At 46.5% G+C, this 19295-nt stretch overlaps 1 protein-coding gene across 7 annotated transcripts in view; it reads right to left on the reverse strand.

Annotated features, from left to right (window-relative positions):
* Positions 1-19295, reverse strand: part of LOC102788462 (AT-rich interactive domain-containing protein 1B-like) — a 198077-nt gene that overhangs the window by 130201 nt on the left and 48581 nt on the right. For all 7 annotated transcript variants that reach the window (XM_087833257.1, XM_087833252.1, XM_087833256.1 and 4 more), the window contains exon 2: positions 13311-13514. In XM_087833257.1, coding sequence (XP_087689383.1) covers positions 13311-13505 — 195 coding nt within the window. In that variant the 5' untranslated portion in view covers positions 13506-13514. The remainder of the gene's footprint in view (positions 1-13310; positions 13515-19295) is intronic.

Consider the following 19295-nt stretch of genomic DNA (forward strand, 5'->3'; position numbering starts at 1 on the left):
CGGCTCGTTGCCGCCTGTGGCTCGAGCTAAAGATGCTTTTGTTTCATGTTGTGCAGCTGATGCTTTCAACTCAAACTCGGCTCTGATCCTTTGTGGGAATTTGACTTTTTCTCTCATTTTCAAGACGCGCCGACGTCTAAAGCGCCGTAACCGTGCACGCGTTCTGCTGCGGCACAAGGACGTGAATATCGCCTCCTGCCATCTCTGCAACGCAAAAGGCTGACGTGCAAAAAACAGCGCCGGGCTGCAGCCGTCAGGAGCTTATTATTCCACTCCGGACCAAAACAAATCAACCAGTGTCTCCAGCTTGGTGTGGTGATAAGATCAGCCACTCGGAGTCAATACCACATCCAGCGGTGAATTGCAAACGAAGGTGAGTCCCTTAATGAAATGCAAAGTGTCGGAGGCAAGGATCAGCACCAACGGGCTCATGATTAAACATAAGGGAGAAGGCGAGGGGATGCATCACGGCTCTCGTCATCGCTCTCCTATCTCTCTCCCCCCAAGGTGACGCCGCTCTCTGTCTCCCTCTCTCCATACTTCTCTTTGATCTCTCTGTCTTTGGCTCCTCCCCCTCCTCATACACCGGGAGGCCCTTGACACCGAAGCTCATTCCTCGGGTGCCGAGGGAGAAAAAACCGAGGGATACGCAGCAAATATTAAAGATACAAAAAATAAATTCACGTGAATTTGCCAGCGTTTTCCTGCACAGTGCACTTCATACTGCAAGATTTTTCTCTTCCCGAATGAAAACATAAGCCCGTCTTTTGAAGGAGTGTGACTTCTTGACCCGCTGATAGCATCAAATCGCTCTGACGGGCGAGAACGCGAGCAGACAGTGTAGCCATCAACCGATAGGCGCACGGCGAGCTTTTTTATATTTCCATCTTGGATCCTTTTCTGAAGGCTGCTCTCTGCCCCCCGCCTGCCTCTCTTTATTTCTCCCTCTCTCTAATTCTCAGTTTCTGCTCGCATCAAGTGATGGGAAAAAAAACGTGCACAAAGGGAGCGCTCGTCGCTGGCATTTTATTGCTGGCTGACTAGCAGTGGCTCTGTTGTTCTAGGCAGAGTGGTAATGGAGACATTTGGAGAGGCAGAGCAGGCCAGGTTAATGCTCTCCGTAATGTGTGTGAACAGACGTTTATTTATTTCATTTTTTCCTTTTTTTGGAGAGGCTCTGGGCCCTGCGCCACCGGCTCCAAATGTTTTTCACCTACTAAACTCCTGACCCCAATCTGACGCCAAGACAGACAGAAACGCGAGGGGAAATTGAGAAAGAGGCGGTGGGAAAAAAGCAAATGTGATTCAGCGAGGGTCAAACGTGGACCTAAATAAGCGAGGGAGGAGGAGGGCGAAGAGCGGGTGAAGTGAAAAGGATTCAAGTGCTGATAATGAGGGAGGTGCAGCCAGTTATCCCAAAATAAAACACAGATCGGTGCGATGTCTTGACACAGAATTTCTCAATGATTACACTGGGAATGCAGAAGGAACGCTAAACAACACCAGCTCCGACTCAAACTCGACTCCGTCCTGACAGATAGAAAATAATCATCATGAAATTACCAAGAAAAGAAGGCTCACGACACGTGTAAACATCACAACTGCGCGCAAAATAGCCCCGAAACGTCTTTCAGATCAATCATTCCGACACACGCCGGCTCGGCTCATTTTTCACCGCTCGCTGTGATGACAGGCTTGAACTTGTGTAGGAGTCATGTCAATTACATCTGAACGAGGAGAAGGTGGAGGGGAAGGGGAGGGGTTGCTTTGAGTTGGGGGGGGAAAAAACGCTTTTTCGCCATTAGCGGTCACCGTGAGCTCAGGAGATTATACTCGTATTTTACATCCCCTGCTGCGAGGCTGTCTTTCTGGGACGCTGACACGACGAGGCGCCGCCTTGTTAAATGACAGCGACACAATGGATGGCTGAGCCGCTTCTGTGCGCCGCAGATCAATCAGGCGCTGGCGGCGTGATGATGACGGGGTTAAAGGGTTAAGGGCAGGTAGGCATTTTTGGAAGGATTGGCTCTTCAGACGACGAGCACGCAGCGCCTTTAATAACTTATGTCGCTGAAGTCGATCCACGCTAACGCACTCGTAGGCACGCCGCCGTCTCCCTGCTGCCATAGTTCAAGTTACGTGATTTGTTATTTAAAATGTGTAAAGACTACAAATACAGGACACCTGCTCTGCTCTTCTTGGACTCTGCGGGCTGATTGGCTGATTGTGTGCCTACGACCATATTAGGGATATCCCCTCTCTATGACATCATAGAGATCCAAGAGCAGAAAAAATGTTCAGAGACCAAACGTTTCGAGCAGCCTCATCCATCAAGTGAAATGCTGGCCAAGTTATATATGAGTAGGGATGGGTATCGTTTAGGTTTTATCCGATACCGGTGCCAAACCGGTACTTTTGAAACGGTGCCGGCGCTTAAACAATGGAAAAACACAAACTTTGTCCAAAAACCTCTCATGTTTAACTGTTTTCCACTTTTTCTTTGGTCATTTTAGCCTTTTTGTCCAGGGTGAAGGGAGTATCTGCCATCAAACAAGAAGACAGCCGCATGTAGCTATGATGATGTTTGCTAGTTCACCTTACATGCATTAATGTAATAACGTGGTTAGCCTACTCAACGTAAATTACACACGAACAACATTAAGCTACTCACGCAGAGAAGAACGGCTGCTGCTGCATCATCATCCTCATCATTTCTGCTACACTGGCAGGGCTAGGGGCCAGGACTCTCCTCTTCGGGTTTTTGGGGGATGTTGCTAACTCCGGGTCCGATAACAGGCAACCCACAAGCAGTAGATGTGCTCGGTGTGAGGTCTCGCAGCAAGCTATCAAATACGGTGCATTTCTCGGCTTTTAAAAAAAAACGCTATGCGTCGCCAGGTGTTTCATCGGATTCGAGGTGTTACCTCCTTTGACAGTATCACAGTATCAGCTTAAAGCACTTGTTGCAGCTGCTGAGTTTGCATCTTTTGCTGTGAAGTACAGCCAGACTTTGACCGCTTCGCCTTGGGCATTTTAATCTGTAGCTCTGCTCTAAAAGAACGTACGTACCTGGACCCGCCTACTATCCTCAGAACGTAAAATGATTGGCTAGAATCTAAAGTGTATCACAGCTCAGGAAAATAAAGCACCGAAATGTGTGCTGCTTTTCGGTCTGGTTACTACCGTTTATGTCAGAACTGGTGCCATCATGGCACCAGATACCGGTACCCATCCCTATATATGAGTTAAGTCAACGGTCTCCAACCTTTTTTGTGAGACGGACCGGTTTATGTCCGACAATATTTTCACGGACCGGCCTTTAAGGTGTCACGGATAAATACAACAAAATAAAACCAGTACTGGTACCAAAAAAAGAAGTTTTATCCATAACACACGGGAAAAGACCCAGGGAAACCGAGTTAACGATAAAACCAATAAAAACCCTGAAAACCATAAATTTCACACCTGAGCCTCAACTCTCGCAGCCCGGACCAAACCAGTCCGTGGCCCAGGGGTTGGGGGCCGCTGGGTTAGCTGTTCCCATGATGCTGACCTCTTTTGATGGTCTGTGTGTCTGTGTGTGTGTTGGTGGAGGCCCTGAGCTTGTTTGGTGGATGTAGACAGAAAATAGTTCCTCCATCCCAGTTTTGTAGCTCTTCCTTTTTTGGGGCTAACCAGGTTATGATTCCTGGAAAGCAGTGCTGCTGCTAATTTGTGCCCTCTGGTTACATCCTATTTAAGTTAAGGCAGCAAAAGCATGAGATGGATGAGCAGGCCGAGAGTTTGTTTGGAGGTAAACTGACCGTTTAAATAAGTAAATATATTTTTAAAGCTGCTCTCTTGAAAACATTCAAATGTAGATGGACGTTTATTCGCTTGTTTAACATCCAGGCCATACAAACAGGCCCCATCTTCGGCTGCTCCTGTTACAAAGCAGCAGCTGAATCCAGGTAACAGCGTTATTACGCCGTGCTGTCTCAGATGTTGACGTCGTGTCACATCTCAGCACTTCCGCACGCCGCAGTACAAATGAAGCCCAGAAAGTGAGACGCCAGACTTGACCTGCGTAAGAATCCATCTAATCTGGATGGAAACTGAGATGAATTCTCCGTGAGCCAATTAGAGCAGCCACTAATCCCTCTGTAACTCTGCAAAGACGTAAAGCATCCCCTTTCTCTTCCCTCTCTTTCGCGCTCCCTCTGTTTCGCTCCGCTTTCATCTCCCGGCTCTTTTATCTTATCAGCAGGCACGTATAGAGCGCCGCAGACTCAGAGCGCCGAGCCCGGATCTTTCAAAAACACGCCGTTTGTGACGTTTTACACCCGCTCGCCGCGTTCAGCACAAAATAATATCAAATCCCAACATTGCTTCACCTCTCTGAGCAAGAGCGATGGAGGACTAATGCAACAGCGAGAAATAACTGACGGCTGCGTTTGTGAAAAATCCACAGGCTCAAATATAAATACACTAATAACTGTGGATAAAACATGTTGCTGTGTGTTTGAGCGCAGACACCAGTCCATCTTTCTTGTGCTACAGAGCATATAGAAGCTTTACAGTGACATAACTAATAACATCACTTAAACCACTCTGGATGGGAGGGGTTTTCCCCCACCCCCTTCCAGTTAATGACCATGTAGCATGGGCTCCACGCGGCATTTGATTGGCTGAGAGCCACTCCACAGCAGCGGGGTAATAAAAGTTACAAATGAGAGCAGGCTATTAGAGCCATTGACGTGCGTAGGCTAGCTTGCTAATTAATTGATCCCGAAACTTCATCTGTTCTGTAGCCAGAGAGGAACCCTTAATTAATCAGCCTTTCCATATCGTTGTCTTCCTGTTCTTTCAATCCGGCTCGCTCTGTACACCCCTTCCTCCTCGCTCCCTCTCTCCTAATGCCTGTTTTAATTGTGAGGTGAGAATGCTCGGGGTCCCGTGGGTTGGTGTGGAGAGCTGGTGTGAAGGTGGAGGAGCTGGAACAAAGACAGTGCGCGTCATGTGCACCGGCCTGGATGACATTAGCCTGCGACGTTTCAAGAGCTTTTCAAAAGAGGGAGGGCTGTGATGAAGCTGGAGTGGTCCCCTTTGCACCCCACCCCTCCTCTCGCTCCATCTTTCCTGGCAGAGGGGCTGATTTAGTGGGGCTTCCCAGCCATCCGTCAGAGCCGGCAGCACAGGCTGCATTAACCCCAGAGACACCCGGGGCCCCTGAGTGCTTCCGAGTGGCCCTCTCTCTCGACGTCGGTGAGGCCACGGACAGATGACTTCTGCACATCAGGACGTGAACGGTTGATGACATCGGCAGCTTTTAGTAAAGAAAGTGTGTCTGTGTGGAACTTCACTGCAACATGGGGAGGGAAAGCAAAAGACATATGGAGGGCTGAGGGTAACCGATGAACTCGCTCCTTCCCCCTCTGTCTGTGCCTCTGCATGGAGACAGAAGCAGGAAACTCTGATGTGACACCTGTGGAGTATTTGGCTCTCAGTTACCGCCTGTGCTGTCCACGTGCACGTCACTTTAACTGACTGACCTCTGAGCACGCTTAATAAATCGCTAGTTAAGATTCCCGTCACGACGTGAGAACTTGCAGTTCTTCAGCTCTTTCATCAGTTTGAGATGTTTTCAGTCAAAAATACTAAAACAGCGGGAGGTGTAAGTATGAATGTATTAGCTGAAAAATCATTTTTCACCCTGGCACTAATGGATCACTTTAAGTATTATCTGTGTTAGGTCGTTTTCACAGCAGACATTCTGACTTGTCACACGAGGACAGGCGTTATTAATGACAATCCTGGATTTTCCTCCCGTTTTCCAGCAGTGGGAAAGCGAGCACAAAGCCACCCTGAAACAGAAGCTGCCGATGTTTCTTTATTAATTACACACAGGTGAGTTTGATACGTGAAGAATGTCAATAAACTCACAGTAAAGAAATAAACTAAGCTGCGGAAACTTCAACTGATTTCACTTGAAATGAACAGTTCAGGAATGTTTCTGCTAATGTTTCATCCCCCAGCAAGTCCAAGCTCTTTAATCTGAATGATATTTCTAATGTTGAAACATAATTATTGTTGTTGTCTGTGAATTATGATAATAGAGTATTTAAAAATAAATAAATAGTAAAACACTTTATTATTTTTTGATTAAGATAACAAATTACAGTTATTTGCTTCCTGAACAGAAAAAAAATTGTTTCGTTGTTGAAATGAATTTCTGACTTCTCAGACAAGTCCAGCATCTCGCCTCACATTAAGCAGGAAAACCTGAATAAGTTCAGGAAATTTAGTAGTTTTAACCAAAAAACATGAAACAAACGATAAATAATCGACTCTGAGGCCTTGAAATAAAATAAGAGTCGGCCTTCATACTGACACTTGCGTTGAATTAAAGTCTTCTCGGGCCTATTCTTCCAAAGTCTGTAGCTCAGACGTCTTCGTCTCTGTTTACTAGGGGTGCAAAGATACACAAAATTCACGGTTCGGTTCGATACTTTGGTGTCACGGTTCGATATTTTTTCGATACAAAAAAATGTTCATGCCTTTTTAATTTGTCATTTATTAAAATTATAAATATATATTTGAACTCAAAAGTACAGTTTTTAAATTTAATGTTGCTGAAACAACAAAGTAATAAAATAATAAATCTATCTGATGGAGAAATCACTCATCTTTGGAAAAGAGAGTTTATTACAGAGAAATGTCTCTTTCCAAAATAAAAGCTATACTATACGCTTTTTCTGGGCTATATTCTCAGCAGCATATTAAACATATCAGGTCCCCATAAGGAGAATCATGTGCTAACAGCTGTCTAAATGACTCGGGTAAAGTTTGTAGCATGCGTGCTTGTTGTTTTTGTCTGCTTCCACTTGTCTTTGCACGAGGATGATGTCGGAGTAAATGTGCAGTCATATTCGTTGTGTTCCCACTAGTGCTGTCAGCGTTAATCTGAAATGACGTTAACGCCACAACACGGCAAATCTCCGTTAACGAGCTACCACAGATCGCCCCGTGCGCTAACAAGCTAACTGCGCTAACGAGCTAACTGCGCTAACGAGCTAACTGCGCTAACGAGCTAACTGCGCTAACGAGCTAGTTCCCACCAATGTAATTGAGCATTGCGTGGCACATCCAACATACTGTTTTACTTTTGTCCATGACGCGCTTACCTTCAGGGTCATACGTCACATGAAGACCAAAATAGTTCCAAACGCCAGATCTGAATGAGGGTGGGGGAGGTTCAATTTGCATTGTTGCAAGGAGCTTAGCTTCTGTCTCGCTAGCTTGCCCTGCGCTCAGTGAATCTGCGTTCGACTACTCTGCCTAGGCTGCACTGTCTAGCGCAGATCCACTGAGCTCTCAACACAGACAACATCGTCAGAAGAAAAGTTGATAAAATAAATTAAAAATGTTGTATTGTTCAACACACATGCGTACCGAACCGAAAGCACTGAATGAACGGTTCAATATCAATACCAGTATTGTTGCACCCCTACTGTTTACATGTTTCAGCGTCATCTGTGCGTGTCACTGCACGAGGCAACGTTATCACAAAACATACGAATCATTTAAAGCCATAAAACCTCCAAATCTGCAGCTCACAGATTATTATTTTGTTCTTCATCACTGCTGAGTGATGGAGGATGCTACCCGGCTAGCTACTTGACTAGCTGCCATTACCCAGCATGCCGTTCAGCAATGTAATTCTGTAAACGTGCAGTTATTACTGTTGGTTTCACAGATGATTACAGTGTTTGCTCTTCTGTGCAATATTAATCATTGTGTTACATTAATGTATACAGAAGACAAATGATCATAAGCTTGAGTGAGCGTTGGGGACAAAACATAGATAATAAATATTTTCTCATTAATTATAATGGATGCATCAGGCTCGCAGGGGGCTGGAGCCCATCCAGGTCTGAGGTGGGGGGCACCGAGAGGCCAGCAACCACTCACTCTCCTCGAGCGCGTCCTCGGACAGTGGGAGAAAGCTGCAGTACCACAACTGAAGGCCCCACGCAGGATTCAAACCCATGCATTGTCACATAATTAGGACACCACCTACAGCCCCGCCCACTGATCCAACCCCGTCCTAACGAGGACTCGAACACCGCGTGATGATCCAGTATGAACACAAAGCTTTGTCTTAGCATGCTGTGTTTGCAGACGCTTGCACAGACCTGATGCGTTAGCAGCAGTGGGTAATCGCCTCTGGCCTGTGCTCACTTTGCTGCCTCGCTCTTATAAGCAGGAAAATTAAAAACAGTCTTCACATCCTCTGCAAACTCTTCACCCATTCTCCTCCTCCCTGCACGTGAACTGAACTCAGGCCTGCAGCGCAAGTGTGCAGGCACCTTTGTAAAGAGCTGCATCCAACACTTGTTGGGGTGTGTTGTCATTATTATAACACATTGTGTCATATTAACTCGATGTGTGTTTGTTCTGTTAAACTCATCAGTATTTCAACTGTATGTGAAAGAGATTTGACGAGCGTCATCGTAGCACATACAGGAGAGCCACGTGAACTTTTATAAAAGTCATGCTGGCAGAGTGTGGGAGTTCTTATTTTTTAATTTAAAAAGGGAGTAATAAATGCTGCCTTTCTTTAACATAAAACAGTGTGCGTTTTAATTATTTCTCATTTACATTAACTTAATCAAATGGATGCAAATGAAGAAATATGTCGTATTAAATGAAAATATCTTCATACTGCAGGAAGGCTTTTTTTATTTTATGGCTTTACAGTGCAGCGATTTAATTCCAATAAATGCTCAAATGTCTACGAGTATTTATAAAATGAAATTAAATGCAGTTGCTTCACATTAGCTTTGTGGTTTTTCGAAGCGTTGTAGGACACACTGTTGTATAAACGTGACAAATGAAGCGAACTAAAGCGGAGACGCGCCATCTCTGGATGTTGCTTAATATTTAGGAATGTGCACAGCTGTTGCCCAGATGAAAGAAATGCAGCCAAGCTTTTTAAAGAACACTGATGCATTATTGTTCTCCTTCTTCCCTCTGATGATTACTGTGCAAAGACAAGGCCCAAAAAATAATCTCTGCAAAGTGAGCGCGGTGATAAAAGCTATAAAAAGCCCTGAAAGACGTCTGTTTGTGTGGCGCTGCTGTGGTGTGTGCGTGCTGAACAGGTGGCGGGTCAGCCACATTTCCACTTGACTTTAAATGCTTGGCTTCTATTAAGTTGGCCCAGTGTGTAAGGAACAAACAGCCAGCGCTGGTAATGGTTTCTGCCTGACCCGCTGACACTTTCACCCCCCGCACGCGCTCCTGCCTTCTTCTCTTTCACTCTCTCTCTCTTTCATTTCCCAGGATATTTTTTTCTCCCGCTCGTTCTCCCACCGCATCACCCCTCCCCTCTTTTCACATCAAACACTAATGTTTCCTTCAAATTCCTTTTCCTCTCCATCTGCCAACTTTGACATCACAGGAAATTACGCTTAGAATTGGCGGCACAGTTTTCTTTTTCCGTTCCTTTCCTCGTTTCCACTTCATTCCACTTCCACCGAGCGGACGTATTTTTTTCCTGTCATCCCCAAGACACCCGCCCCCTTCTTCTACTTCCTCCTTCCTCCCCTCCTTCTTCTGCTAATATATTTGTCCTGGCTCCCATCACTCCACGCACACCTCCGTCGCTGCTTTACATGCGCGCTCCGTCTCTCGGCCTCTCTAACACACTCAAACTGTCTCACACGCATGCAGACACAGCATGACACTAACTACACCTAATGCAAGTTCTAGGCTTATTTGCTGGAGGCTCGTCGGGGTGGAGAGGATGTTTTTTCCTTCTCTCTGAGACATCAACATCGAGACTGGCGTCTGTGCGCGCCTCCCGTGGCTGGATTAAGGAAGGAAGCCACGAGAGGAGAATTTAATTGGTGAAATGCATTGTTAACAACGTGCTGGTGTGTGTACGTGCACGCACAATTGCATCGGCACGCCTGCACATATCCGAGACGGAGGTAACTCCTGACATCAGGCTTCGTGGCCTGAACAGGTAATCGAGGTCACACGGAAACACCGACTCGTCTCCAAACGCACCGAGTGGGTTCGCACTGATAACCTCCCATCAGTGAAAACAGATTAAAGATGAGTCGAGATGTTTACATGAATGTTCAGAGAAGGGTTTGTATATGCTTTTAGCTTCTCACCTCTGTCGCCACATAAGCTTTTAATGTGTGTGTGTGTGTGTGTAGGTGTAAGTGTGTTTAAATGTCGCTGTGCAAATATGACACCTTTTTAATTGCATCTGTATAGCAAATGCACACACATAAACATATAGTTACATATGTATAAAATTACTACTACTAACAGAAATAATAACACCGACTTATTAATCAGCTTTAATTTTAACAGCAAATTTTTCATTTTTGTCATAATTTTGGCTTCTAAATTCTTTTAGATTTATTAGATTTATATTTATTTGTTAGATTATCGCAGACTAAAGTTGATTCAGTAGCTAAAAAATAAATTCTAAAGTTTGTTTACAAACACATCGACTCCTCTCTTCCCAACACGCGTCTTCCTGAGAAACAGGAAGCGTTTCCTGGGGAACATCAAATGTGCTCATCAACCTTCCTACACCAGCAGCTTACTTCTGATTGGATCACTTCCAAATTCATCCCGCCCTCTGCACAGCTTCATTAGATGTGATTGGAGCTCGTCTCTCTAAAACGTTTTCATCTCGTTTTTATTTAGTCAATAAATTTCATTACGGTTTTTGTCCTCGTGCGTTCGTTTTCATTCAAGCGTTGATTGTTTTTGTCAGGAAAAGAAAACTATGATGAAACGTAATTAGTGGAAATCTAACCGTGTCGAGTTCATGCTAAGAGGAGCTTCATTCTGTGCGATCGATCATATTCGAGGAGTCTGCTTTCACTCATTGACATGTGAATTAATGGATTTGGGGGGTTTGAACTGTCCAAGAGCGACCTGTGCTTTCACGCTGCGAGTACCACAGATTAGATTCCAGTAACATCACCAGTAATCAAACCATTATGTGTCAAATTATGACAAAATGGTTAATTACGTGAGCCCTACGCAAGGATAGAGGTGAGCCGTTACACATATCCAATAACTGCAGAGGATGAAATACACATATTACTGTGGAGTTCATATTTAAGACGAATGGGGCTTAATTTTTTTTGCAGAGTTTAATTATAATAATGAAAGAAAGTCAAAGAAGACCTTTTAGTCTGCTGTTAAAACCCCCGACACACACACACACAGACACACACACACACAGACACACACACACAGACACACACAGACACACACAGTCGCTCAAGTCCCAGGGAAATCACAGAGATAGACCAACGCAGATCTTTGTTGACGTCACGTTGCCTGGCAACAACCCAGCATGCTTGGCTGTGACAAGCTGAGGTCTCAGCCCCGAAGTGCGATGCATCACGGGGGATTGCGTGCGCTACGTCTTACATCACCCACAATCCCCCTCACTGACGCAGCTGTAGTCAGGACTGCTGTTTGCAGCTGAGGTGCAATCGCGTCCATCATCAATGCGATTCACGCATCTTTTGATTTTTAATTACCTCTCGCTTTAGGAACAGATTCACCGTATATGTTCCAGTGCATTTTTACCCCTCCCTGCTCCTCCCTGATCAAACCCCTGACCGCCTTTCTGTAGGTGAGGCTCATTACGCTCATCTGAGAGCGTGGAATTAAACCTCCTCCTCCAAACTCATTACTGTGAGCTAGATTTCACCAGCAGCAGATAGGCGATGCAGCGGTGCTGCTTTTAAAGCCAGAGCCAGATAATTAGAAACTTTAGAAGCACAGTTCCCATGGCTATAGCCAGAGCGAACAACTAATTCTATTTGAACTAATTACATTCCATAATGCTAGGCAGTGATTGCTACCCCAACCACAGCCTCCCGTATGTAACCCAGCAGAGGATTTCATCACAAAACACAACCGGAGATGTATTTTTCCGTGTGTCATTGGCTGTGTGTTATTACGCACTGGCATCACACCCCCGCTCCCTCATAGCTGTTTGCATTTCATGCTACTAAACTCCTCCAGGGCCTCGATGAGACCAAGTCTCGCAGCACTGACGCTAACCTCCCAGGACAGCGCTGCCTCAGTGCAGGAGCTCCCAAAACACAATAAAAAAGATTTAAATCGATGCCTCGATGTATCGTTTTATCAGAATTTATTACCCCCGACCGCCTTTCTCTGGATTTAGACAAATGAGAGCAGCTCCCACAACCCGAGTGGATCAACAGTAAACAGACATGTTTTCAAATGACACATTTTCATTGCATAATAGGAAAGATCGGTCGGAGAACGTGTGTGTGCAGGACCATCTCCTCTGCTGCTGCCTGTACGCACATTGCACAATATTTTTAGACAATACAGGAAGTCTGCCTGTTAGTCAATATGTGTTTCTCCCCTTCTCTCTCTCTCTTTTTATGTGTGGAAGCTCGCTCGCCCAGTGAGAGGTGTTCAAGTCCAGACCAACAGACCAGGCAGACTAAATATAGCCGGCAGTGACAGCAGGGAACACTGTGCTCCCCCCTCTCTCGCTGTGGTGCTCGGCACTGCTGCTTCACTACAAACTACACTGATGAATTTAAATTGCTATCTGCACGCACGCACACACCGAAGAAGTTCACTTTCTGCCAAAACTGTGGCACACACGTATCATTCACACAAACGCAAAGATAAAAGGGACGCAGATTAATACACACACACACACACACACACACACACACACACACACCATACCAGTCCAAATGGGATTTACTTAAGACTCAATAAAGCAGACAGAAGCACTATTGTCTCCAACACAGACCTATTGTGCTGCACAGAGACTGTGACGTGGGCCGACTGCGCTGCGTCTGTTTACTACACAGACAGCATTCCACACACACACACACACACACGTACATGCCTCCAAAAGTAAATAGAGATGCACAACAAAGTGCACAAATGCACCATCAAACAAGCATTAAGAAAGGACTGGCGTGCACGCACACGCTCGCACACACAGCATCAAACCCATCTCGCTCCAGTGGGAGTCTAACGGGAACTGAGTGATGAACAGGAGTGACACCACCACATGCCAGGGTGTGAGATGCGCTGCCTGGTATTTTAGGCTGCGTCTCAAATTGAACATGCCAAGCCTTCGGGGGAAAATCGTTGGATAATGTTCGTGCGAGAAGCAAACGTCCCGTTGCAATATCGCTTATAAAGGCAGCTGCGATATCTGGAACGGCACCGCAGAGAGGGCCGACCTCTACGCGGGCGCAAAGATGCAGCGCTCCGGTTTGTTTGCGTACCTGCTGCTGAGGATACTGCATCCCACCCATGCCCATTTGACCCCTCCCCTGTAGGCTCATCGGGTATCGATGCGGGGGAGGCGACGCGTAGGGCTGGCTGGGGGGATAGGGTCCGGCCCCCGGCTGCTGCGGGGCGGAGTAGGGATTGTTGGCCATGCCGTACAGCTGCGAGCGCTTCATAGCCATGAAGTCCATGGAGGAAACCTGCAGGGGAGAAGAAGAAGGGTTATTAATGCAAAGTCAGCATTTGGTTTTTGGCTAATACTTCATTCATGACAGTGCATTGTAATTGCCCAAGAGGCGTTCAAATTAATTCATCCGCTATCTGCCAAGTTGGAACCCCTAACTGAAGTCCACTTAGTGTACCACTCCAAACCACAGCCATCGCTGATTTATTTCATAATTGCACAACGAGCGAAAGCTTTAAATTAATGTCAACAGATCGTAAATGAACAACAAATGGAATTAAATAAGCAAAGATGTGTATTGAATAGCTATTTGGAGCAAAACTCTGCTGGAAAAGAGCCAAAATAAAATGATTTAATTAAAAGCTAAAAGCTCGTATCTTTGTTTTAATGTCTCTGAGGCTTTTACAAGTGTGGTAAATGTTGTTTAAAGCAACAGGAGGCAACGGCAATAAAAACCTATGGCCGCGTTCCTGCAACCAGAGCCCCGCGGTGCCAATAACCGCCGTACGACTCGTGCTATACGGCTGCTTACAGCGAACTGGCAGATAAAGCGATAGTTATTCTATTACTGCGGTCCAGTTTATGTACTTCCGAGTTTAAGTAAAGGTTGTGGATGCAGGGGCGTGGATCCAACCTTTTGTGACGGGTCATTTCAAACTCGCAAGCTCGAATCCCAGGAGGGAATTCAGAGAGCAAAGCAGTCGGGGCCTGCTCCCCAAAGCCACACCTGGAGAGCTCGCTTCCCATACGAGCACAGAGGAAAACCAAAGCCGGGACAGAGAATGTGTCAAGGGTAATTTATTCCATTGTAAGTACTTCGGAGCCCTTTTACGGGTTGTTTGGGGTCCCAGTGAGCCATTGGAAAATTCCGGTACAGTGCATCAGGCTAATGCTAATCCGTCACCCGCGGCGGCGTGTTTGTCTGTCTGCTGGGCAGATAATGCAGACTTCTTCTATCTCCCCTCTTCTTCTCTTTTGTCTGCGCCGCGTAGGATCATGAGTGATTTATGACACTTTGTTCCTACTGTGTCTCACACACACACACTTTCACTTCTCCTCTCTCATTTCCAACTAACCGCCACCGACCCCCCCGCACTGCCTCTTCTTTCTCTTCCACCACCAGCTCCCTCCTCAGTTCCCTCCCTTCTCCCCAACTCAATATCACCTCGTCTAGAGCGGAGGAGAAATTGCCGCTGCCTCATATTGCCAGGCTAATATCAAGAAGACATGTCAGGGGATGGGAGCACTTTATTCAGCAGGTTACGTGGACAGTTATGGCGGTCCAGCATTAAAGCGGTCGTGCCTACTGAGGCGTGCACGTGGAATAGTTTGGAGGGGGGAAAGAGGGAGAAAGTTAGCGCTCTTAAGGTTATTTCACAGCAGGTGTGTGAAGAGACGGGACTTTCCTGCAAAGGTCTGCGTCGCCAGATTTGTAACAGTCTAATAATGAACTGCAGACACTCGCTGCCCTTTGCTTTTCTTCCTCCGTGCATGAAAAAAGAAGTGAATCATCCCCCGTGTGAGGGAGGAGGAAGTCACCGAGTGCACCAGCAGAAAGGATCGACAATGAAACATTTAAGCAGAAGAGGAAACGCGACATCTAATCTGACAAAATGATTGCCAGCATTAAACTGAAGAACATTAGGGAAGAATTAAAGTTATGAACCATTGTGAGGAGAACAAGTTTTAAGATGTTTCTGATAGAAAAATCTGTTTTTTACTGACAGACGGAGCGTTTTCAGAGAAAAGTTTGACTCGTCGTATTGTATGCTTTTTCTTCTTATTGCTCAAAGAGACAATAAAGAGCATGACTGAGTGAGCTGCTCAGAATACTACAATACAGCTAAAGCAGAGTGAGCTCTAAGTGCATCAGCACAGTAATACAGAGTTAAACCAGCTGAACATCAAAGGGGAGATTTGTTGAGAGTATTTTGTTGATATGCTCAAACTGATGCCGGTCATATGTTTCAAATAATGGAGCGGAGGGCAGCGCATGACCCGCTCGCATGTTTGCACACAGACAGCACACAGACAGCACTACGCGATGAAACGTCCTCGAGTTTCTGAAAATCCAGGGCACTGTGCCACCCGTGATATGGGACACACACACACCCTCCCCAACATCCAGTTCACCAATCCAGCTCAAGAGGTCCTCGGTTTGCCAAAAACGCTGAGCGCAACACAAATAAATCCCCCACACGCTGCCGAGTGTGCACGCATACAAAAAACATTAAACGCTGCACTTACAGAGGTACTGAGGACGGAAAATAACCTCAGAGTTTTTGGGAGCGGAGAAGTGGACACTCGATTACACACATGCACATAATCCACGGCTGCAGAGGACACTGTGCTGGTGTGCACCTTCATATCTGCTCATAACTGTGGACATAAACACTGTGCAGCTCTGCACCTTCATAATGTGTCGTTTTACAATTATTTGTATTTTGTATTTGATGATGACGGGTGCAGACGTTAGTCCTGATTAGGGTCTAATTCCTGCCTCGCGAGCCCACTGCAGGTCCTTGAAGAGAGGCCAGGGCGACAGTGGACTCAGGAGGCCCACTTCCACTCGCCGGATCTTGCAAACTCTTTCACTTTCTGCCATCTTGGCTTCTGAACCAAAAGGAGAGAATCTGCATTTTATAGACAGAATTAAGTAAAAATTCTCTTTTTACCTGATTTTTGTTTCCCATGAGGCAAAAAATCAGACGAGAAATTAAAATCTGATTACTGACCGAAGAGTGAGGCCTGTGAGCACAGACACACACAGACACACACAGACACACACAGACACACAGACACACACACACAGACACAGACTCACACAGACACACACACACTCACACAGACACACACACACAGACACAGACTCACACAGACACACACAGACACACAGACACACACACACAGACACAGACTCACACAGACACACACAGACACACAGACACACACACACAGACACAGACTCACACAGACACACACACAGACACACACAGACTCACACAGACACACACAGACACACACAGACACACAGACACACACACACAGACACAGACTCACACAGACACACACACACTCACACAGACACACACACACAGACACAGACTCACACAGACACACACAGACACACAGACACACACACACAGACACAGACTCACACAGACACACACAGACACACAGACACACACACACAGACACAGACTCACACAGACACACACACAGACACACACAGACTCACACAGACACACACAGACACACACAGACACACAGACACACACACACAGACACAGACTCACACAGACACACACACACTCACACAGACACACACACACACTCACACACACACACACTCACACACAGACACACACACACTCACACACACACAGACACACACACAGACACACACACAGACACACACTCACACAGACACACACACACACTCACACACACACAGACTCACACACAGACACACACACACACACACTCACACAGACTCACACACACACAAACTCACACAGACTCACACACACAGACACACACACTCACACAGACTCACACAGACTCACACACAGACTCACACACACACACACACTCACACAGACTCACACACACACAAACTCACACAGACTCACACACACAGACACACACACACTCACACAGACACACACACACACTCACACAGACTCACACACACTCACACAGACACACACACACACACACACTCACACACAGACACACACACACACTCACACACACACAGACTCACACAGACTCACACACACACAAACTCACACAGACTCACACACACAGACACACACACACTCACACAGACACAGACTCACACACAGACACACACACACACACACTCACACAGACTCACACACACACAAACTCACACAGACTCACACACACAGACACACACACACTCACACAGACACACACACACACTCACACAGGCTCACACACACACACACACTCACACACAGACACACACACACACACACACTCACACAGACACACACAGACACAGACACACACACACACTCACACTCACACAGACTCACACAGACACAGACACACACACACACTCACACTCACACAGACTCACACAGACTCACACACAGACTCACACAGACACACACACTCACACAGACTCACACAAACTCACACACAGACTCACACAGACACACACAGACACACACAGACTCACACACACACACACACACACACAAACTCACACAGACTCACACACACACAAACTCACGCAGACTCACACACACAGACACTCACACAGGCTCACACAAACTCACACACACACACACTCACACAGGCTCACACACAGACTCACACAGACACACACAGACACACACACACACAGACACACACACTCACACAGACTCACACAAACTCACACACAGACTCACACACACTCACACAGACTCACACACACACAGACACACACACTCACACAGACTCACACAAACTCACACACAGACTCACACAGACACACACAGACACACACAGACTCACACACACACAGACACACACAGACTCACACACACACAAACTCACACAGACTCTCACACAGACTCACACACACAGACACACACACTCACACAGACTCACACACACACACACACACACTCACACACACAGACACACACAGACTCACACACACACAGACACACACAGACTCACACACACACAAACTCACACAGACTCACACACAGACTCACACACACAGACACACACACTCACACAGACTCACACACACAGACACACACACTCACACAGACTCACACAAACTCACACACAGACTCACACAGACACACACAGACACACACAGACTCACACACTCACACAGACTCACACAAACTCACACACAGACTCACACACACAGACACACACAGACACACACAGACTCACACACACACAGACACACACAGACTCACACACACACAAACTCACACAGACTCACACACAGACTCACACACACAGACACACACACACACACAAACTCACACAAACTCACACACAGACTCACACACACAGACACACACACTCACACACACACACACTCACACAGACTCACACAGACACACACAGACACACACAGACTCACACACACACAAACTCACACAGACTCACACACAGACACACACACTCACACACACACACACTCACACAGACACACACAAACTCACACACAGACTCACACACACAGACACACACACTCACACAGACTCACACAGACTCACACACACACACACACACACACACACACACACAGACTCACACACACACACACACACACACACACACACACACACACTCACACACACACACACACAGACTCACACACACACACACACACACAGACTCACACACACACACACACACACACACACACAGACTCACACACACACACACACACACACACACACACACACACACACACACAGACTCACACACACACACACACACACACACACACACACACACACAGACTCACACACACACACACACACACACACACACACACTCACACACACACACACACACACACACACACACACAGACTCACACACACACACACACACACACACACACACACACACACACTCACACACACACTCACACAGACTCACACAGACTCACACACACACACACACACACACACACACACACTCACACACACACACACACAGACTCACACACACACACACACACACACACACACACACACACACACACACACACACACACACACAGACTCACACAGACTCACACACACACA

The sequence above is a fragment of the Neolamprologus brichardi genome, chromosome 19 (assembly GCF_056152115.1).
Source record: "Neolamprologus brichardi isolate AB-2024 chromosome 19, ASM5615211v1, whole genome shotgun sequence".
In the NCBI taxonomy this organism is placed as follows: domain Eukaryota; kingdom Metazoa; phylum Chordata; class Actinopteri; order Cichliformes; family Cichlidae; genus Neolamprologus; species Neolamprologus brichardi.